Source organism: Hippocampus guttulatus, chromosome 10 (assembly GCF_054856545.1).
Source record: "Hippocampus guttulatus isolate MCC_2025c chromosome 10, RoL_Hgut_1.0, whole genome shotgun sequence".
In the NCBI taxonomy this organism is placed as follows: domain Eukaryota; kingdom Metazoa; phylum Chordata; class Actinopteri; order Syngnathiformes; family Syngnathidae; genus Hippocampus; species Hippocampus guttulatus.
This window is the reverse complement of record NC_141270.1, coordinates 2546502-2569757: the sequence shown is the minus strand read 5'-3', so window position 1 is coordinate 2569757 and position 23256 is coordinate 2546502. Positions and strand designations below refer to the sequence as shown.

At 44.5% G+C, this 23256-nt stretch overlaps 1 protein-coding gene across 1 annotated transcript in view; it reads left to right on the top strand.

The window, feature by feature from the left end:
• grid1a (glutamate receptor, ionotropic, delta 1a) overlaps positions 1-23256 on the top strand; it is a 190969-nt gene that overhangs the window by 112544 nt on the left and 55169 nt on the right. The window contains exon 4 of the mRNA XM_086122400.1: positions 8731-8936. Coding sequence (XP_085978526.1) covers positions 8731-8936 — 206 coding nt within the window. The remainder of the gene's footprint in view (positions 1-8730; positions 8937-23256) is intronic.

The following is a 23256-nucleotide window of genomic DNA, read 5'->3' as shown; positions in this document are numbered from 1 at the left end:
TGTGTTTTAGCGCACAAACTCTGTGTGAAAACGACTAGACCGAACCACCAATTAATTTCATCAAATAGAATACCCACTCGACAACGGCGAGAGTATTTGGTGTTCTTCTGTCAACCGGCCCACTTCCACAGTACTACCCCCCCCCCCGCGCACCCCCTGCGCAAATGTTGATCGTGGAATTTTTACAGTGTAATGCTTTACTCAATGGAAAGGCGATATGCGTATAAATCATGTATGGCTGCGGCCTTTGAACATCTTTTGAGGAGATGGAAGACTCAGAGCCGTCGCAGAAGAAGCTGCCTTTGTTTTTTTGTTGTTGTTTTTTCAACACGGAACCCAATGAAGGATGCATATAGTGCTGCACATTATATGGCCAAACTCACTTCAATTGATATTTTATTCACGCTTGATATGGAAACGTCTCAATCACTTTTTTTTTTTTTTAAACTACTTCAAAACTTTTCCGCTCGAGACTTTGTTAGACCGAAGCAGAACTTGTTGCGGGGAGACAAAGGGACCGAGACGCCACCTCTGTGCCACTGTAGTTCTTGTTAGCAACCAACATGGAGCTGAAGAAAGATGCTAGTGGGCAGGGGATAGTTTCAAAATCAGGAAATGGTTTGGTTCCAGGCACGGCAAAACATGCAGACATTGCAACGAAGACGGCGACAAATCTGTTCACTCGCGTGTTCAGCTCCTATCGTTAGACTTTCAGATTTAATTTGAGGCTACTTAACGGTGCAGCAATTCCGACTGTTTGTATGTCTGACTTCCACTTCTTCAGAGACCGAAAGTAATCTGACTAATTAACAACCCTCGATCAAACGTTCCTTTTCACAAAACATGCCTGTTTTTGGAACGTGGGAGGAAACCGGAATACCCGGAGAAAACCCACGCAGGCCCGGGGAGAACATGCAAACTCCACACAGGGAGGCCGGAACGCGAAACCTATTTAGACAAAGGGAAAAGCTGATGAGAACATAGACGACCTTGATTGTAAAGTGTTCTTGAGTGTTTTGAAAGGCGCTTATGAATAAAATGTATTATAATTGAAATGATTCAATCATATTGTGACATCACATTGAAACCAGACGACAGGATCTCCCAGTAAGTTCATAGTAAAGTTGCATCCCTTTTCCAGTGTGCTACACTTTCTGCAATTTCTTTCCCAAATGTATTTGGCAAACAAACCATCTGGCTTGTCGGGCGGCGCTGTTAAACAACAACAACAACAGCGGCAACAGGATAGCATAGGCGGCGCTTCGTAACATCCAGACGAAAAGACAAATCAGAGCCTAATTGGATCATCTGTGGCACCATGAAAGACAAGCGTGTCCCAATAGTGTCTTATGGATTTTCAGACGCTCTTCATTTTAGTTTTCTCTGCACTCAGTATGGCGGCTCCGTGGACCCGACCTTTTCCTTTGCAAAAAAAAGAAAGAAAAAAAAAAGCCAAATGGCTGCGCGTGAGCTCTTGATTGGCAAGGCCGCACGCGGACACGCCGCATTGTCGCGCCGAGACCCCTCCGACGCCGCTTTTGAAGTTTGGAGGAGTGGAATCGCGAGTGCTAATGAGCTTTATCTTTTTCTTTTTGGTTTGTTTTTCTTTTTGTTTCGGTGCAGGGGAGCCCACAGGTGATGCCGCGTATAATGAACCCGAGTCGTGCTTCACGCGGAAATATCTTTTCATCAAATCACAAACTGTTCTTGACGAATTGTAGCATAAAAAAACAAAAACTGGAAGCGAACACAGCGGGTTGCCGGCGTAAAGTATTGATAGAGCTTTAGAATGCAAACAAAAGAGGTTCATTTCAGACTCCTTAATAAGCTTCCCGCCGCCCCGTACTACAGCGTCAAATTGGGATCCTCATCCGCCAGCAGTCTGAGCTCGCTGTCCTTGCAGCACGATTACTGAGGCCAAACCATAACCGCCTGCAGAAAAATAGAAGTGGAAAGAAAAGGAGGTCAAGATCATGGTTGTTTTTTTTCTTTTCTTCAATTTACACAGAATGCGCAATCTCCTCCTGGGCAAACGCTTACTTGCCAGAGAGTAAGTCGCGAAAACATGATGATAACTTGGGTGAACATCGGAGAACCTACAAACTGAGTTTTCAGCCTGGCTTTATGACAATTATACATGAAGATGTTTTTGGAAAAAGGTAAAAAAGAAAAAATCAGTAATCCACCTTTGACTGATGTAAATAATTCATTTACAGTAACCTGCAATTGTTAAATAAATTTAAATTAATTTTGGAAGGTGAAGCAAACCAATTATTTCAAGTGGACAGAAATGTAATCACTTAAGTGTTTTTATTACCTGATTTGAATAATCCTGAAGGATTCCACTTCATAGAAACCATTTTTGATTTGAGTCTTTTGGTCCGAATCGGAAAGAGAATTTTTGGGCCATTTTTGGTGGTGACTCAGTGGCCCGCTCGGGCTCACGTCTGATGATAGGCACAGCAACACACTGGCCCAGCGGGCCGCCGTTAATGTTGAACTCTGAGACAAGATGCAGACTGAATTATGACAAATTTAGATCAAGAGTAATTCCTAATTGTAATATGTCATCAAGATAATAATTCTTCGAGTGGATTCAGTTGGGTGCTATGATGCAATTTGTGTCGATGGTTGTTTTCAAGTGAAAAGTGTGAGTGGTGTGCTTCTCTGTGAGCCTCGCGTCTTCATCTAGTGTGTCTAAGTACAAAAAGATGGGATCGATGATTTCAATTTAGTTTTTATATGACAGTTGGAAGTAACACGGCGATGAGCAGCCCACCCAAAAGCACCTTCCTCAAGAATGCGGAACGCCAAGCAGTGCTTTTTCACCATTCACGAGCGCGCAGAATTTGTGTGACAGTGCAATGAATGCGAATCGAGAGCTCTATCCAAATCAACTTTTTTAAAAAATCCACCTTTATCCTACTATGCAAGTCAGGATATCATTGTGTAGGCTTTGTTAGTATGGGTATGTGGTCAATTATTCTCAGATGTGTTTGAAGCTTTCGGTCGTCAACCTTGGATGATGGGGGGGAGGGTTTATGACCATGCACGCAACTCGCCTGTGGGAGCAGAGTGATGCTCAATGTAATGAATCTGTAGAGCTCATTCATTCCAATCTCCAGTAATACGTCAGTTAGGGGGGAAAAGGCGCATAAAGCACTTTCACTGCTTTGCCTCTAGTTCACTTTGTCATTGTAAATTTTCATACATAATTTGGTGATCAGCTCTGAAGGAACGCAGGCTAAATGTCTGTCTATCTGTCTATCTCTGTCTGTCCAGCTAGCTAGCTGGACATAATAGAGCTAGCTAGCTAGCTAGCTCTATTATGTATCTATAAGCTTTAATCAAGTATTCTTCGGGTGAAATCATCCAATTAGATTACACCATTAAATTGCTCATCCCCCCCTCCTTCCCCCAGACAACTTGTAATCATTTTTGATAATTCCCCCCCAAGTAATAAACTTGGCTGTCTGGTCATAAGGACATTCCCTTCTGCATTTGGTTTTCTACACTAATTAGCAAAAGTTGGCACCCCCCCAGTCTGCTCAAATATGAGCTCATTTCCGAATCGTCTTGCCAAGAATGAAACTTCTCCCTATCTAATGATGAATTTCCAGCGTGTTTTTGTTTGTCAAAAAGAACCTTGAGTCACCGTGATTGATTTGTTGAACTGTCAAAGGCTTCAAATTGCAACAATATTAAGAAGTATATCAATCCACCCGTTTTCTCAAGTGCTTGTCCAAGTAAGGGTCAGGTGTCACGTCGTGGTTGAGCAGGAGCCAACCCCAGCTGACTTTGGGCGAGAGGCGACGTACACTCTGACTTGATTATCGCTCGGGATAATCTTTCAGAGAAACCCGCCAATGGGACCTTTCATGACTTCATTCGGAAGTGGCTAAAAATGAAAAGTTCTGTCCAGTTATCCACTGTTGTGTCTAACCTTCTTAAGGAAGGTGTTACAGTGTGTTGATTGAGATTAGGTGCTCTCCTTGACACCGCAGCTCAAATTCCTTTAGTGCTTAGTCATGTTAGCGCAGCAGAGAATTAGGCGGGGATTAGATGCGAGCGTGATTAAATTGCGCCGAGGGTGGAGGCGCTCGGTCTTTGTCGGGCGGAGGCATTCATTCAGGCGGGCGACAAACTGGAAAGGAAATCTCCTGCAGGGCGCCTGAACCGTCGGGGAGGCTCGCCACGGGTGACACGTCGCGGAAAACAAAACAAGGCACTCGACAAAAGCGGCGGCGGGCCCTTTGGTGCGACCGCCGCGCTGACTTCGTACGGCTTCACAGTGAGTTATTTGACTCCTTCTCAATTAAGCACTCGGTCGAGTCGTAGGGCCTACAATTCCGCTGACTAACTTGTCAAATCGTTTTGTGACGCGGCGGGAAAGTGCGAGTGACCTTCAGCTAAGTGGTTGTTCCATACAAAACCCGACAGGCTGTAAAAACGAAGAATAACTAACATAAATGACACCCGTTGATCGTTTGGCACTTTGTGTTTTCTGTCGTATTCTCACGGAAATAAGAGGAAACATCATGGAGGCAACCGCTTGAGTGTGCCTAAGGTGCAAAATTCAAAACGATAAGAGGCAAGTCGTTTTTGTCGATTATGCTTGTTGATTGTTCTATTGATTCGTTACCTCTTTCGGTGGTGAAGTTTTAATCTTTTTTCTCAGGGGAACAACATTGGCCAAAAGCATTTTAAAGTTTTCACAAAAAGCTCGCAAATCATAATTCTGCATTTTCTTTTTCAAATAAGCTGGCGCATTGTCTCCTAGCCTTGTTCTTTTTCTCCTTTGTATTATTTTTCCTTTACACAATGGTAGACTAAGTGTATTGAACCAGCAAACTTACCAAGCCTTTCAAGTGAACAAGAAAGTGAAGAAACAAGGATGCTCAAATAATTCTTCCCATGACTGTACATGCGGGTTGATGTTGGCTCATGGTTGTTGTGCATTTAATGTTGGTGCGGATGTGGGTAAAGTACTCCGTTTGTCACGTTCTGTTCTGCATAAACGGCAGTGATACAAAAGGCAGTTTCTCACTGATGACTGAATTTTATGAAGGGCAAAAAAAAAATTCCAACCAATCTTGTCCCGTGTGAATTTGTAGACCAACAGGGCGAGCGTTGAACTATTTTGAGAGTGTGCACCCTCCGCCATTACATTGGTCACTAACGCTCATTTGATTGAAGAAAAATGTTCATTCCCACTGTTGGTAGCAGGGTGTTGGGGCTACTTTGCTCCTTCATGACCTGGACAACTTTCTTTGATCAATGAAGCAATGAATTTTTCGACCAGAAGATTCCGCAGGCGAATCTGCAGCCATGTTCATGCACTCAAGATCAATTACTCTCAGGGTATACAGTGGGTGGACCAGAAACATACCAGCTCGTCCACTGGTATTTATTTATTATTTATCCTTGTGAGCGCTCATGTGCGCTTCATTTCCCCCCCTTCTTTTTTTTTACGCTTGATGCTAAACAAACATCCAACCCCGAGGTGAGCAGTCACTCATTTGCTTGAGACGGCGCATCCCCACCGAGTATCTCATTCAAAATTCAGGATCACAGCATATTCGGTCCGGTCTTAGAATTGTGCTTATATCCCACACAGACACTTCCATCGTTGAGTTTTAAGAATAGATTGACGGTGTAGTGCGCGGGAGAACGCGGCATTATCGTCGTTAGGAGTCTCTGTGTTCACTTAAACAGACTCATCTCTGTGTTGAGTAAACACGGGCTTAAAGCGTCGCCACGTCTCAGGCTTTTCCGCTCGGATTGCGATGCAGCTTGACAACTCGGTAAAAACCTCTGAGCCCTTTCATCATGATACGCTCGTTGCTGCACCACTGCAGTCCATGAGGGAGCCCCCCCGCTAGCGCTTCGGCTCACGCCACTCCACACTGATTTAAAAAAAAAAAAACAAGGCCTTCCAAAATCTCTCCTATTAAAGCTAAGGATGAGAGAGTTGGGTGTTCGATGTTGCGACACCTGCTGTGCTCAAGGGTTGACTGGATTACGACGATGGTCGCTCCGCTGGCTCGATTAAGATTTCCAGATCTACGAGGCTCCTGCCAGGGAAGAAAGGAAAAGCTCGCAGGCTTTCCAGATATCACGCAACACTTAGAAACACACACACACACACACACACACACACGCGCGCGCGTACACAATCGGACTGCAGGCACGATTTCTATTTCTTGGAAACTTGATTTTTAAAAACCATCTGACCCTCGCCATTTTTGGTTGCCTTCGTAGCCTATAAAACACGCTAGCTAGCATATTTGTAGAGACTGAAATGCTGTCAACAAAATATCGGCACTCCTAAAACCAGTGCCTCCCCGCACTTCCGCAACGGGGGGTGTCATAACACTGAAGGAGCACTTGTAAAATTTGGCAATGTGGCCGTTTAGAAAAACAATATAGGCTTAGTGGTAGTTCGTCACATCCCATTCAATTTTACGCTGTGTGTCCGTTGTGTATTTTATTTTATTTTTTTATTTTTTACTGAAACCAGGAGCCATGCTGTGGCTATCACGATGTATTACTTTGATGAATAATTTTGCTGCCAGAATCTATTAATTTCAGTCACCTCGTGGGGGCCAGACGGATTGGCGTTTAGATTACAAATCATATTTGCGCTCTGTCAAAAAAAAATTTATTTTTTTTTAAATGGCCAGGCTAACGTCTGTTCAATTCAAAGTAGCGCCTTGGCGTGTGGCCACTTCCATTTATGGAGCTTGGCACTGCTTTCGGAGTTGACAAATGATTTAATTTCAGGTTTTGTTCTGCACATTGAAGAGGTTTTGTCCAGCAGCCAGCGTTACTATTGCCGCCTCCGGAAATATAATATGGACTACACCAAAAGTGTGCGTAGCACCTTTCTGCAAAGATGATGCACTTTTTGATAGGTTGCTTGGTTAGAGTTCCCCTTTTGTTTGAGTTTCGGTGCAGTTAGCCAGGTGGCAATGACGCACCACGATGCCGCTTCGGCGCCGGGACCAGGTCAAAAAAACTAATTTGAAGATCATTTGCATCCCCTCGCCCTGAGCAGCTACGCATCAACTCAATTAGCGCCGGCACACTCCCGCGATTTTTATTGATTTTTCGGTGATCATATTCGTGTGGGCACTTTGCATTCGTGTTACAGTGCTTTTTTTTTTTGCCTTGTTGCCGAGTGATCACTGTTCTGCCTCACAGTGGTAACACAGTCATGTTTTTATCAGCGCCCGCTTTTTTATTCTTTTTTTTATCATCGTGATCTCTACCCTCGAGTGGATATTAACTGCGCTGTAGTTCCTTATTTTTTATTTATCCATCCATCCATCCATCCATTTTCCGAACCGCTTGATCCTCACTAGGGTCGCGGGGGTGCTGGAGCCTATCCCAGCCGTCTTCGGGTAGTAGGCGGGGACACCCTGAATCAGTTGCCAGCCAATCGCAGGGCACACAGAGACGAACAACCATTCACACCCACACTCACACCTAGGGACAATTTAGAGCGTCCAATCAGCCTGCCATGCATGTTTTTGGAATGTGGGAGGAAACCGGAGCACCCGGAGAAAACCCACGCAGGCCCGGGGAGAACATGCAAACTCCACACAGGGAGGCCGGAGCTGGAATTGAACCCGGTACCTCCGCACTGTGAAGCCGACGTGCTAACCACTGGACTACCGGGCCGCCATTTTTTATTTATTCTTTTTTTTTTTTTTTTTTTTTTTTTAAAGCAGCTCAGGGACCCTTTATTAATATCTGAAGCCGTTTTAAACTATCCAAATAATGTCTCTTTTGCCTCATAAATACTCCACAGAAAATCAGACAGTATTGCTTAGCATTAAATTTACCCAGAAAGGATTATAAAGAGTGTAATTAGGCACAATATCATTTAATAAAAATACATTATTCATGTAACATGGTCCCCGGAGAACTCGATTACCGCCTCAAGTCTCATCTCCTGCTAAACCGGAGCGAGCGCAAAGACAGGAAGACTCATTGTGTTCCATCGCACTTTGGTTTTGAGAGGGAAATGTGCCTTGGAGGGCTTTGGCGCCGCTCCTAAAAATACAGTCAACTGTGCAAAGGTGTCTAATGGCGTGATTCATTATGCACAGTTTACATTTCATTTTAATATTATTTGCTTTTAGAGTGGCATCTTCTCATATTTCAGGAGGCATAGCAAACTACCCTCCCCCCCCCAAAAAAAAGAGATGAAAGAGAAGCCGTTGCGGGAGGGTGAAATTCGCATTTCTTGCTGAAATTTTAATCGCATCGCTAGCCGGGACGCCATCGCCGCGGAGCGCGGCGGCGAGGATTTATTTGCCGACCCCTGAAATCACGCCTTCACTTTCTCTCGCTTTTCGATTTACTTCTGAAAATGACAAGAAATGACATTTAATGAGTAAGAGATGCCGGCCGGGCCTGACGAGATGGAGGAGCGGCGCTGTATTGTGCAAGCGCTCGCAACCGCAACGTCGTACGGTTGCAGTGCGGGCAGCCGACCGCTTCGCCGATCGGCCGAGCGCCGCGTTTGTCTTCGTTCGTCGGCTCGTTAGTTAGCAGGCTACTTCCCGGTTCGCGTGATGTCATTCTACTTCGGGGAAGACGCATAACGTTCTGTTGAAGATCAAAGGAGTGATCGTAGCTGTACGTTTACGATTTCAAAACCCGTCCTGGGCCATCCACGGCAATCAACATATCGTAACGATCCTTCTCGTCTCTCGCCGTCAGATATCCGCGGCTTGCAGACCTTCATGGACCAGGCGTCTCGACTCGGTCTGGACGTGTCCCTGCAGCGGGTGGACCGCAACGTGAGCCGGGTCTTCAACGATCTCTTCAACACGCTGCGCACCGAGGAACTCAACCGCTACCGGGACACTCTGCGGCGGGCCGTGCTGCTCATGAGCCCCCGGGGGGCGCAGGTGTTCATCCACCAGGTAGGAGGAGACGCAAAAGAGCGGCATTTCAACTGCGGCTTTCAGAGCTGACGCGCATCTGAAATAAACATTGGGAACAAAACTTTTTTTCAGATGAGCAAAAAGTGTTAAACCCCATAGAACACGCAGGTTATCCCTGACAAGTGATAGACCGCCTCAGGAAACGAGTCCTCCGTTTCCGAATCGTCTTTCTTAATGTGTCAACGGCATCAAAACAAAAGCGGGATGTCGCTTCCCAAACTTCCGTCAGATCGGGCATGCATTTGATCTGCTCTGGACTAGAATGAAAAGTCGAGGGAGAAGAACAACGCAAAGGTTTGGCGATGTCGACGGGTCATAGTCAGCATTTGCTCCACGAAAAAAAAACATCTGGTGTTTTGTTCCAAATAATGCTTTCCTTTAACTCATTGACTGCCACTCGTTTTTTTTTTTTCTCAAATGGAGTTTTCTCGCTACATAAGCATGGAACCGAGCAAAAGAAAGCTTTCACCCTCCTTTTACCGACCTTTAGTAGACGGCAATTGAATATTGGTAAGATTCTTGAAAATACAACGAAAGTACAAAGTATCTAAACGACGCTCCCCTGCTAAATAACAACATAACAACAGAAAAAAAAGTGGACTTAAATTGCAAAAATAACCGTTTCTTGCAAGACAAACACCGCACCCATGCATGAACTTTTTGCATGAACGTTGAACTTGTACCATTCAAAGGAAAATCGGTGGCCGATTTTGCTGAGCCGGAACAGAAAAAAATGGAATTTCAAATCATTTCGGTGGGGAAAAGTGATTTGACGCACGGGTAAATTGAGTTCAGAGTTTGCTCGCTGAACAAATTCAACGCTTAAGTCAAGGTGCCGATGTACCGGTAGCCGTTTGCAGGTACATGAGGGCGACTGTGGCCACACACACACACACACAAGCTCTCAGGCATCCGTTCCCATTTCTTTTTATTGCTTTTGATGCGTATTCATCGTATACTTTCATCTCAGGAGCCCCGCACAGAATCAGCCTGACAGATTCTGTCAGGGGTGCGGCAGTATTCCAAGACAAGCGTGCAATATGTGTCCCGACTTATGTTGGGACCCAAATAGCTGGAGACATGTATTAGTATACATGTAGCATTATGCATGTGTCACACGCACGTCTCTCCGATGTGACATTTTGATGCAATCCATCCCATCCCCGAGCCGGTTCTGGCAAGGCTCCAAAGGATTCGCTTTCATGAATAAACCGGAAGATATCTCACTTTTAAAAAGGACGTTCACGCGTGAGGGGCTGAACGATATTCAAACGTCATCTAAACGTGCTCTCAATATTACGATGGCGATTTAATATGTGGTCCCTTTTTTTTTTTTTTTTTTTTTTTTTTTTTTTGCAAGTCCTCTTTGCTGATATTTATTAAGAAATGACTTTCTACTACATTATGTAAAACATAAGATTTATTATACGTGAAAGTTTTGATCTCAAAGGTTAGGCTTCTGCTAATTAATACGAATATTCTCCCAAAACGAGCGCGGCGTCAACGTGTCTGCACGTCATAAATCAAATTCCAATGATGGCAAACGAATCTGCGGCTTTATCCTTTCAACTTTTCACGTGTCGTGAAGCAATGACAGGCGAACACGTCGACCGCACTCTTTAAGCGCTGAACTTGTCAAGGCACTCGACAACAACAACAAAAAAAAAAGGGTCCAATATGCATACAGGCGTGTTTGTAGTTTCATGTCGATAAAGTAGCCCATTAAGGGGGGGGGGGGGGGGGGGCGTCAAAAAATCCCACTTGTGAATACCCGGCCATAATTATCAAAGGAAAGTCTCCTCTGAAAAGATCACTCACTCACACGTACTGCTTTTTATTCATGACCCAAGCTTGGGGTTTTGCTTGCACCTACACAGATTTCACTTTTGCTCACAGAGAGCTCAGTCTCTCTTTTTTTTTTTTTTTCTTCCTCTTCTTCTTTCTCCCCCAAAGTTGCGTTTAATCTGCCCCATTTGCGTTCTTTATCTTCCCACTTGTAATTCATACGGCGGCATCCCCGCTAATCAGGCCCCCGCGTCGCGTTCGGGGGCGCCAGCTCCCGAACGCTCCCTGCGAATACGTCGACTCGTTCGACGGGCTGGCAGCTTTGATAACGCATCAGAATTTTATTCATACCTGTTGTCAGAGAGCCCACTTGGGTGGACGTGTTTGGGAGGGGCTCTCAAGGGTGAGAATTTTTCTTTCTTTTTTTTTTTTAACTGAAGAACGGCAATGATGATGATGATGATGCCTCGAGCAGGGGAAGGAAAAAGTTGCTGGATAGCTTATCTCAAATTAATTACAGGTGACAGCCTTGAAAGGGGACATGTCATGGAAAAGTGACTTTTTAATTACTTGCACACAAACAGTCGGCTCTCCGGAGGGCCTGCCTGTCTAGCACATGTCGGATGACTTGTCCAAGTTACGTTCTTTGTCTGCTGCCCATTTTGTTCGATGGAAGCGAGCTGTACGGAATTGTGACCCCACATTTTGACGAATGTACCTGAAGCCACACCCACTCTGCACCCCCCCCCCCCCCAGCCGCTCTCGCTTATTTAGCAGCACACACAGAAGCACGATCGTCTTAAAGCCAATCAGCAATTTGATCACAAATAAAGCTACCGGTAAGCTAACGGTGATATCAGCGTTAGCTTCTCTGGACTAGCTTAGATTGTACATGGATGGGGTCATTCTCCAGTGCCGGGGAAACCGCGGGGGTGTCCCGCGACGCCCCGCCACGGAGCCCACCGCAAAGCAAAAATCCTCCTCTCATCTCTATTATTAATAACTTATAGTTGATGAATCCAAAAGGAAATGGCTAGTTTTGCCAGTTAGCGCCCTTGTATTTCGAATTTCACAACGGACGAGGGGGGGGGGGGGGGCGGAGTGTACTTTTCTTCTTTTTTTTTTTTCACTGCCGTTGATTGACAGCTATATAAAAAAACGGTGAGGTTGACAGTAGGTTAATGCTATATTGATCGACCAACATCACCTTAGCGAGACACTGGTCGCTTGCGAACGACACAATGGGCACCCCTGGTCGATGTTGTGAGATGAACTTAAGTTTGTGCGTCAAAAGATAAACAAAATTGTTGAATGAAAACACAGAGGGATCGGTGCACTCTACAACTGCGTCATCCATCACCCTTCGCCTCTCTCAAAAAAAAATGTTCAAATGTTTTTGCATTATTGGAAAAGTGTCTTTCAAGACCGCAAAGCGTAAGTGCTGCCGATGCCGTATATGAGATATTCTATGTTGTATATTAAATAGGGATATTTCTATATGGGGGATTTCACCCATTGCTAGCGTGGTCTGGAATATAAACCTTGCGATGGAGGGTGGCGGGGTGTGGGGGGGTTGCTGTATTCCTTTATTCAAAGGCTATGCTGCAATGTCATATATTAGGTGGCTGTAATCACACGGTACAGTTTGTCGGTATGCATTTGAATTTGCCTTTGCTGTCTGCTGCCAGGTCGACGTTGCACATGAAAATGTGGACGAATACCGGTTAAACAAGAACAAAAAACAAGACAAAAAAAAAACATTGTTATTGCAGGAGGTTGATTTGTAGAGAGGAGCTCCCTTCCGACTTTTCAGCTCCATCACGTTCCCATTTGCGTACTCTCCTCAATTTTCATTCATTGCTTCTACGCACCTAATCCTCGTCAAGGTGACTCAATGTCCCACAATGCATCAGGCTTAAGAAAGTTATGTTTTTCCCTTGGCGGACTTTGACTCAGACCCTGACAATTTCAAGTGCTTAACCCTAAAGATTAGCATGACATCATCCTCCCATGTCTTTCTTTCCTCGCCCTTTTTGTCCTCACGACGCTCACGTCGCCTCACGTTTGGATGGAACGGACTCTGTGCCCCCTTGGGTGGGGGTGGGGGGTGGGGGGGGGCAGCCAGCCAGCCAGCCAGACACTTGCCACATCGCCTTTCCCCTCACATCGGCCATGAGGCGGGGTGGCATCTGGCGTCGGCTCAGTCTCGCCTGGCTTCTTGACACCTGACGCCTCTGCGCCCCTCATGCGAGGCGACCTCTCTGCGGAGTCACGCCAGCCTCTCCCGGGGGCGGCAAAGTGGCATTTTCAAGCTCTCCGACCATGTTTTCCCATCCTTGGCTGGTCTTTGCAATCGTTTGTAAAAAATCACTTAGCTCTCTTACTGTAGGTGCAAAGAAAAAAAAAAAAACATGACAGGTTTTATGAGATACCAAAGTCACTCCCCAATTAGCATGCAAGTGAGCTGCTTGCTCCGAGCTGGCGGGGGAGTGGGGGCTGGTGGGGTTAATGACAGAAATGATTGTTATTCATATTTTCACCAGCAACAATTATAATGCGCTAGGCAAATTTGAGGTGTTGTAGAACTGCGTGTGAAATACAGAAGGGAATAGCAAACCGTATTCATAAGATATGCTGTACATTTTACTAAAAGGCTATTCTATAAAACACTTAATTCAAGTACTCCAGTAATATCATTAAAAAAACAACAACAACACAAATATTGTAAATCCCAGATCAGTAAAATCCGCAATAAATAAAGACCCTATTTCCATACTCCCTAAGCATGTTTTGATAGCATTTAAGGCACTTTGGTGAAGGCGTAAAAAGCAGGATCATAGAGGATTTGGCATTCGATCATCCATCCATCCATCCATCCATTTTCCGATCCGCTTTATCCTCACAAGGGTCGCCGGGCATGCTAGAGCCCAACCCAGCTGTCTTCGTTCAACAAGAGCGCGGCGTAGGTTGGACCACCGCACTGGACGGCCGGAAGCAGCCTGCTGCTGTTTTACTTCCTCCCGCCTTTTATTGAGCTCCGCGGCTGGCGCTCGTTTCTCACCAAGTGACTTTATGGGCCAGCCGGGCCCACCGTCGTCCCAGCCGTATTTCTCTTGGAGGAATTGAGACATGCCATCGCAAAGAAAATATTGGACCGTACCGATTGTAAACTCTTTGAGGAGGCTCTTCAGTGAGACCAGCATTTATCAACTTGCCCTCTCAAATTGAAATAAATTCAGTGTGTGTTCAATAAGCCCGATCAGCTAAAAATAGGAGCGTTTACAAGGTAATCCATGCGAAGAATCGCGTCAGCCTAAAGCGACCTATCGCACAGGCGACGTGTCGCCGACCGCTGCTGGTCAGTGATTGGCCCGAGCAGATTTGATTTGTCATCTCAGTATCAGAGATTTTCCAGAAAAAAAAAAATCTGAAATTGAAAAAAATCTGCATTTAAAATCCACCTTTTGCCACGACACGAGTCTCCAATTTCTGAAGAGAGACCAACCGCCGGCGGTGCTTGAATTTGTTTCCTCAGATTTCGGTTCCGATTCGGAGCGGTCGTTCACTTTAGTGTCACGACCGCTTGCGGATGGCTCTTTAAAGAGCCGCTCTGGTCGATAATAATAATAATATTATTATTCAGGAAACAAGACGGCCACGATGGCTTTCTCCTGTTTGGGGAATTTGCTGACATCTTTTATAAGTGTTTTGTTTTTTTGTTTTTTTCTCTTTTCAGCCGCAGCATCTTTGTGCAGCTCCAGCTAATATGCCCCCTTAAAGGCCAGACCGGCTTCATTTCCTGCCTTCCTGTTGCTGCTGGAATTTTTTATTTTTTGTCATCGAACTCCCATGGCGTCAAAAACACAGCACGTCAGCAGCCTTTATCTGACGCTGTGCTTTTTGCAAGCTCAAAATAGCCCCGCCGTGCTTTTCACAGGTGTATTGGCACCCGTGCCGCTTCTCCGCTCGCCCCCTTTTAAGGTGGAATGACGCAGGCCAAAGGCGGCATGACTCATTAGACTGACAAGAGAGGGCACAGTGTCTTGGCAACACGCGCTTCCCCCTCCTGCGTCCGATTTGCTCGAGTTGCCGCTTGGCGTTTTATAAAATAATATGGAGTAGTGCTGAATAAGATTCAAGATGATTTATTTTTCTTGCAACCAAAAAGCAAACCCCTTTTTTTTTTTTTTTTTGTGACAGAAAATAAATGAGACCAAGATAAATCATTTCATATCTTTGTCTGCTATGAACGTCAGCCCTCATCTAAACAAACATCTGAAATAATGTGGTTGCACAAGTGCGCACACCCTGATATCTGAGATCTGGCTGTGTTAAGATTTTACCGATCACCACGCGTTCGCCACTCTTATTGGCCCAAAATAAGGCTCGGCTGGTCAAGTAATGTGATTTTTAGGTTGTTTTTTTTTTTTAACAGATGCAAGCAAAAAAAATGTAATATTGGATTATAGATGATTAAATTGTATGGTATGGCCTTTTAAATTTGTTTATCTGATACTGTATCGCAATGTTGTGGAAAAGCCCAAGTGGGGGACTGAAGTTTGAAAATTAGCACGAGCGATAAACTTTATAGGCATCACATCAGATGCGAGCTTGTAACTGTGTTTGGCTGTGTTGCCCTTGTCAAATAAAAACGTAAATAAATCCATTCATCTATATTACAATAAACGACAACGATTTATAATATGTACAGTAAATGTGTTGGCGTTTCAGGTTGTTGCCAAAATAACGACAACTGAACCGCGAATTAGTCGGGATGGCACTTTGGCGACTTCGCTCTTAACTTTGACTCGCACGACGACATCTTTACAAGATTCGAATCAACAAACATGGTAAAAAAACCTAAGTCGGCCAGTCATAAATCGGATTGCAACAATAACGCAAACAAGCCTGTGCCTTGATCACCTCAAATGACATGTAAACATGCGGTCTGCACATCTTAAGCACTGAGCTTTTCGACACACTCTATCAAAAAATAAATGCATACATTTAAGCTTACCGACATACCGAAACTAAACAGAGCTTTTATGTTTTTGATTTTCACCAATTTCAGCGTTTGCGAAATTGCATTCTACGTCATTGCGGTGTTGACTCTAGTTCTTAATGGACGACATTTTTAAAGTCGACCCCCCCCCTAACCTCCGGTTGTAAATATGACGGGCACGCCGTTGCCTGTCCGCTTCAAAAACATGACGAGTCAGCGCGGTGGGCCGCGTGCGTCGGACCGCCGTGCCGGTCCGGCCAAGAGGTGGAGAGGTATGGCGAGTTTATCTGTCCAAGCGTCTGCCTCCCGCTGCTCCCTCCCGCCTTGACGCCGCCACCTCGAGACCCCCGGCACTCTCGCCGCCGCACCCCAATTCCATTTCCCTCCCAATAACAGCATGACAAATCGAGGCTGTCAGAAGATGATCTATCGTTGTCCTACATCTCATCCTCTTCGGGCCCGCGTGCCCTCCCTCCATCCCGCCCCCGCTCATTGTTTCTCTTTCCCCTTCTGTCCCCTTTACAGGACATTTCCTCCGTGTATGTTTTTTTTTTCCTCTACCACGTCCTAATGGCTCCCTCTTTCTCTCTTGACTATCTTTTTGCCCTTGTCTTTACTGTTCGTTAACCCCGCCCCGCTTTTGTCATTGTCTCCGTTTCTCTTTGACCTCTCTGTGACATTCCCGATGCGTTGCTTAGGTTGTGTTCGTGCGTCTCTCAGCCCTTAATTAAAGCATAGATGAGTACGTCGCGCCATCATAGATGAGTGCATGCTTGAACACCAGCTTTGTCTCGGTGCAGTTTTTAGTAGCGTGGACAAAATAGTGATGAGCAGCATGATGGTTTAGTGCAGTGGTTCTCGAACTGGGCTCAGGGGAACGCCGGATGTCCAAATGCCCGACTCAAGATGAAAGTACTCCCCCCAAAAAACTGACTACTCCTGACAAAAATCATCTTCACTTATTCAACTATGACTTTACTATCATAGTGGTATGACTTTAGTTTGAAAAAAAACCATAACCCCATCTTCATATGATTTACAAATACAAGTATACGTGTTGTGTATCATACAATTGCAATGTTAACTATAGACCATGCCTTTTGTACTGTAGTATTAGGCATAATTATATCTACTGTATATATGTATAGATATTTTTTTAATTCATAAATAAGACATACCAGATTATAAAGCGCAATATATATATATTTTGTTATATACAATTGTACTGTGTGTTTATTTGATTGATTTTATGCGCTGTTATGCTAGGTTCATAGCGGACATGAAATATCGGGTGGCGTCATGTCTCTCACTTTAGTTCACCGTGTAACTACACCAGAGTTGCTTTGAGCGGAGGAGGGGATAGAAACCCCCCCCCCAAAACAAAACAGTTTGGACATTGCTCGTTGATGGATGTGTCATGACTTTGGCTAATGCTAAATGCTATCTTGGTTGACAATTCAACAGCTCTCAACCAGTCAATGCACTGACTCTGACATTTTATATATTTTTTTTTTCGGTCATGGCAGCTTTTAGAAGCTAGCTGTCGTTGACCTCGCGCCGGTGCGGTCCCTCATTGAAACATTGGAAATTTGCCGCCAGAAAAGCACAGTTTATGTTGGGTCCAACCAGCGACCACAGCGTTAGCCTGGTCGGGCTCCATTTTCCATGATTTTCAGGCACACCGCCGCTTTCGATGAATATGTTGATGAAGTGTTAGATTCCCTTTTTGGAGCACATTTTAAGACATATCTTCCCTGGTGTGTTTCAGTTTGTTTTATCTCATTTTTATCCGCCAGGGGCCACCAAGAGTGCTTTTCCCACAGAGCGGGGAGAAATTGAGGAAATTGTAATTGCGTTGGATGATGAATCAACGGCTAAGATACAGTCAAACGTAACGACGAGTTCTGAGTAATAAAAGCGACTGTCGTTTTTGCGGTCTGCGGGAGGGCGGAATAATCAAGAGATTGTTTTGTACCCCGAGACTGGTATTAAAAGCCGGCGAGCTTTTTAACTTGATGGATGGCGCTTGCTTGACAATGAATAACGGGCGTGAAGTGAGAGCGTTTTTCTTCAATAATTTGCCTTTTATGTAACTTGCTCTTGGGGGTTTAAAACTATAGCGACAGTGTTTGTGTTCGCACCAGTTAACGTTGGAGGAATAACAAGCCCGAGATGGAGAACAGCAGCACACTCTTGAGGGCGAACGTTATGAGCATAACAGAGAGATCACCATTCTTTTTTTTCTTTTTTTTTTTTTTTTGCACACTGCTAGGAAGCATCACGTGAGTGAGTACTTGTCCAGCATGTGCTCGCAAAGTACATGTGATCCCATTTTGGACAGTATCAACAAAGTTTGTGCATGTAAAAAAATAAATACATAAATAAAAACCACCCTGATCATGGAAGGTTATCCAATTAATTGTTGTGATTACGATACTCAGCATTGAGTAAAGCGGTGAAGCCCTCAAGCATTTTTTTTTTTAATCCATGTCGTCATTGTCACTTGCCAATCAGCTCACTAGTGCCACCTACAGGGTTGGAATGGAGCAGTGTTAACCTGCAATTTACAACCGCTCAAATACATCTCTATCCATCCATTTTCGGCAGCACTTTTCCTCATTAGCGGAAGTGGAGCTCGTCCAAGTTGACTTTGAATGGGAGGAGGGGTAAACCGTCGCCTGTTAATCTCAGGGCATATATAGACAAACAATCAGTCATTCACACTGATGCGGCTGTGTTATACAGTCCCTATATTTAATGATTGGGTGGTTGGTTCCAAAAATATTTTTACTACAGTATATTATTGTGAGGAGTTTTTATGTTGCATACAATAAATAAAAAATATCAAAGGTCTTTTTTTTTTTTTTTTTTTTTGAAGGGACTGGATTTTGTGGGGGGGGGGGCAAACAAAATAAATAAATAAACGCACACTGAAAAACTCATTAAATTAGGACGCAAAATAAAAATTATAGTGATAATCCAACACTATATTCACCCTTTATGTCATGTTCTGACTGCAATATAAAAAGCAGCAATGTGCACTGCCCTTGTGATCAATTATTTTAGCAGTTTAGTGATTGGACGATGAGCTGACTTTTTTTTTTTTCTTTCCCCAAATCTCGCTAAAAATGAATCGATGGGGCCTTGCCGTTTTACGTTCCCCACGGGGAGGTTCACTGTCCCACTCACTTATCCCACAACTTATTGTTGTTCTTCCTCTGTGGATGTAAGTGCCTGTTCTTCGCTCATCGAGTTTGTCGGTTCATTTCTTTGTTTTGGTCGCGCATTGAGCGAAGCCATTTCTTCTCCTCCGTGTTGGTTCTTGTCAAATTAGAATATCCTAAAAGAGTCGCTTTCCAAACACTTGCGGCTTCTCCGCAGCGCATATTTGTCTCCCCGCAGCATCCCATCACATGACATGCAATTATACCAAAGGCACAACGCTGTCAGGGAGTCCAGTCTCTGAGCGCGTTTTCCTATTCTCCGATAACGTCTAAAAAATATAAAGGGAGTTACGAGGGTAATTGCAAAGCCAACCACTTGGAAAACAAATACCGAAACATTGTTGGGGGTTTTTTCCCCTCCCTGAAGTATGTTGCATAAGCCGCAATGCAAAAAAAAACCCCGAAAAACACTCTTGATAAAATGTTCAATTAGAATGCCTCACGGCCCCGGTGGGGAGCATATAAATGTTGCAGGTAGGATGTTTGCCCGCTTGTAAGCGTTATGCATTCATATGCAGTACAATTAATTATTGGCCGTGTGCACATCCATATTCATAAGCTCTTTTGACGTCTTGTCCACCGCCATATGCTGATACCTTTGAAGCATCTCTATCTTGTATGTATGCAGACTTCAATTCCACATATGAAAACAAGTCGCTGTGGGAAAAAAAAACACAAAAAAAAAAAGGATTATACAGCAAGTGGGTGCTACCGTATGTACGGTGGCCTACGTGAATCCGGATTTGCGTCAAACGGACTAACAGATGGGCAAAATGAAAAACAGCGTTCCTCCATTTTATTTTGATCTCTCCTTCGAAAGCGACGCCATCATTATCATGCCACCTCTTCTCTCATCAGCTCCGTGTTTTAGCTTCAAGCTAGCTGCGCTCTAATGGCTCGGTTTCAACGGTGATTCATGCGCAACAAAAACACTCCCCCGTGTCCCACCGAAGGGCACCAACGCTCGCTTTATCATTCGGTTAGGGAGGGGTGGGCGCCGACGCTCGCGGATTTTGTCCCAAATTATTCAATTAGCCGTTTCAGCCGCCAACAACACTTGAGCGCAGAAATGTGTCGTTTTGAGAGGAGCGTGAGAACCACTGAGGGGCCGCGAGTAGAGCCTTTGTAACGCCATCAGCGGCTTTGTTTTGCATGTGGAGTGTTGATAAGATTTTTTTTTTTTTTTTTTTTTTGCCGTGAACCCCAAAGAGCACTCTTGGTGAGAATCGGCATTGTTAACGAGCTCAGTTGGACGTGCTCTAATGTCATCTTCCGCCAGGCAATTATATCGGCACCCACTGTTCACTTGTGTTGGGGAATTCTGCCTACTAGCCCCTAACGGGAGCTATACCTTTGCTAGCGAAGTTGCTTGTTACCAAGCCTTCCCTCAAGATTTACTTTTACGAACGCGCTTTGTTTTTAAATCTGTAAATGGTCTCAACCCGCCTTACCGTCTCTGAACTGCTCCACCCGTACGCTCCTTTCTGACGCCTCACGCCAGCTCCTGTTGCTGGTCCCCAAACTATGGAATGACATCCCAGTGCGCATTAGACAAGCCATAAAATATCGCTCCAGATTCGAGTTACAATAAGAGAACATGCAGTATTACACACATGGTGGCCCAAGATGAATTTTAGGACCTCACGATCATGACATATCCTCTAAATGTTAGTTTGTAGTTACAAAAACATTGTTTATGAGATGTCCTGGGACAAAGGACCGCATACTAGCTCATCAAACATATCGGAACCGTTCGCACAAAATTTCACAAAAGTCAGCAGGGTTTGTGAATGTTTGGAATAGCCCATTCTTGATGCGAATACATTTTGAAGAAATAAACAGCAGTAGCGGTAATTTAGACCACGAATGGGCAAACTAGTGCGCTTTCTGCTCTTTCAACGAACTGTCAACGGTTTCCAGCTACTCTTCGGTTCCCAGGATGCATTGCAGCATGCGGTGCCATATTATTATTTTTTTAAATTATTACTCATTATTGTCTATGTGCGTTTGTTAACCGTAGTTCGTATCACAAACGGTCCAAATTGTAAGGGGCCCAATATTGTACCCTGTCTCAGGAGTGCAGTCGGTGTACCATTGAGGAGACTGCCCCAGTGACAAGCCATTGAACCCTTACAGCTACAGATTTAGCCCCGTTTTTTCTGACAGCATTATGTACCATAGTAGCAGTCAGTGGACGCGGGCCAACACTAGCGAGACATTTGACGTCTGCTGTGCGCTTTTTACCTCCAAGCAGATGATAAAAAGTTATTGGGTTTAAGGGTCTGCCAGCTGCCACGCTGGTCGTAAAAGAGACATTTGGTGCCTCGCTACAGTCAAAATTTGGACATCCCCGACAGAGCGCACACTGTAATCACAGCTACAAAAACCAGCGGGTAAAACACACACACACACAAACGAAAAAAAAAACATTGGCATTTCAAATAAGGGGCAACAAGAGTGGCATGTTTTCCTGCCCTTTCGGATCTCCAAACACATTTCTGCAAACCTTTGTGTTTTGCTCAAGATTTTGACAAGACCTTCAACACAAACCAAAACAGCATTCCGTTCATTCAACTGACTTTTTTTTTTTGTGTGTGTGTCTCTTCTATTCATTCTCTCAGTGGTGCAGTGCGGCCATCAGTAAACTTCAATCGAACCTATTCTGGTGTGCTCAAGTCCCCCGTGGTCTCTCGCCACTCCTTGTAGAAGCTCATAATAGCCGAGTGGAAATTGTTGTTATTATGGCCTGCCTGCAAAGTTCATTTCGGATCATAGTCCTGGCGAAAAGGTCTAATCTGCCGTGGTGGAAAACTGCACCACTCATTTCACGACAGTCGTAATTGCAACAATAGAAACGGCGCCCGGGAGGTCGCGGTGTGATTCTACTCAAACTGCACTGATCATCGTCGGAGAAAATTTGGTCAGCATCCAACCCAAAATTGTAGCGAGTCATCATCCAAGTATTTAATAGAGAGAGAACTAATAGGTCATGTTGACTTTGGAATTGCTCGTGTACATTGTCGGGTCTCAGGAAGTGATTCAACAGCTTTTTATCTGCTCTCACAACATCTCCAGATCGAGGAGACGTTGCATGCTCCAAGCAGACCGGAAGAAGCTTAGCGACACTTTTGTCTTCAGTAGACCGGAGACAAAAGTCATAACGGTCTTCTGACTGGCCGCCCTCAGATGCAGCGTCAAACGCTGCATCTTTTAAATCTAGATTATAAATTGTTTTTGCCCCAACACTTATGATGAAGCTTTTTTAAAAAAAAAATGAAGACTTTCTCGGGATAAATTTTTCCAAAATCTTGTTCGTGCACTCTTTTGTTTGACGTTCTTTTTGTATTTTCAGTGAGCTACTTTTTCATTTCATTTGTATGAAATCCTTCCTCCTCCCATTTTAAACATCTTTAATGATTTTGTTTGTAAGTACCTTTGAATGTTGTATTTTTCACTAGACAAAGCTTGTGTCTAAATTGCGCTATGTAAAATGCCAACGTGAATGAATGAAACTAATTAAACTTGAATCATTTGACAGCTTCACGATGAAGTGCTACCTCCGTTTAATTCGTCTTTATGGGGCTTGCTTTTCTCTTCAGAAAGCCCATTGACAATGAAGAACAGGGGCGGGGCGAGCAGTGGCTCATTTGCAGACAACAGAACCCGGAAAAAAAATGAAATAAAAATCCCTCAGTCATTTCAACCAGAGTGTGAAAAGAGTCGCTGATTAATGTGATGTCATTCTTTATCCTTTGTGGATTTTGAACAAAGACAGTCAAAGGCCATCCGTTCAAACTCCAGTGAACTATTTTAAACTGGATTGACATCGTTAAATTTCCCATTATTTCCGAATGGCTTTAGAGCTCACAAATTCATTTCTCTCCGATAAAGCCAATTAACCGTCACTGTTAGGACGTTCTTAGTTGAACTGGACGGATTCGGCTCCGATCGTTCTCGGCGTGATTTGCACTGACTGAGCTGGGTTGGCGCTGCTACGAAGATTTCGTCGTTGACCAAAACTGGGCCCGGGTTCAGAGGCGGGGACCCGCCTCTCTCAAGTCGTTTTCATCTTGTTCAATGGATTTGATGTCATTGTAACTCACATTGTGTAGTACAATATTTTGTCAAATGCTGCCCACTCGCTAGAAGGGAGCCCCCCCCCCCCCCTCCATCTGCGGCCCCTTCACAAGCTTTCGCATTTTTCCCCAGATGAGGTTTTGGGAGTTTTTCCTTGCCCTCTTGGGCGTTTACGATCAGGGGGAGGTTGTTCATATTTGTCAACTGTGGT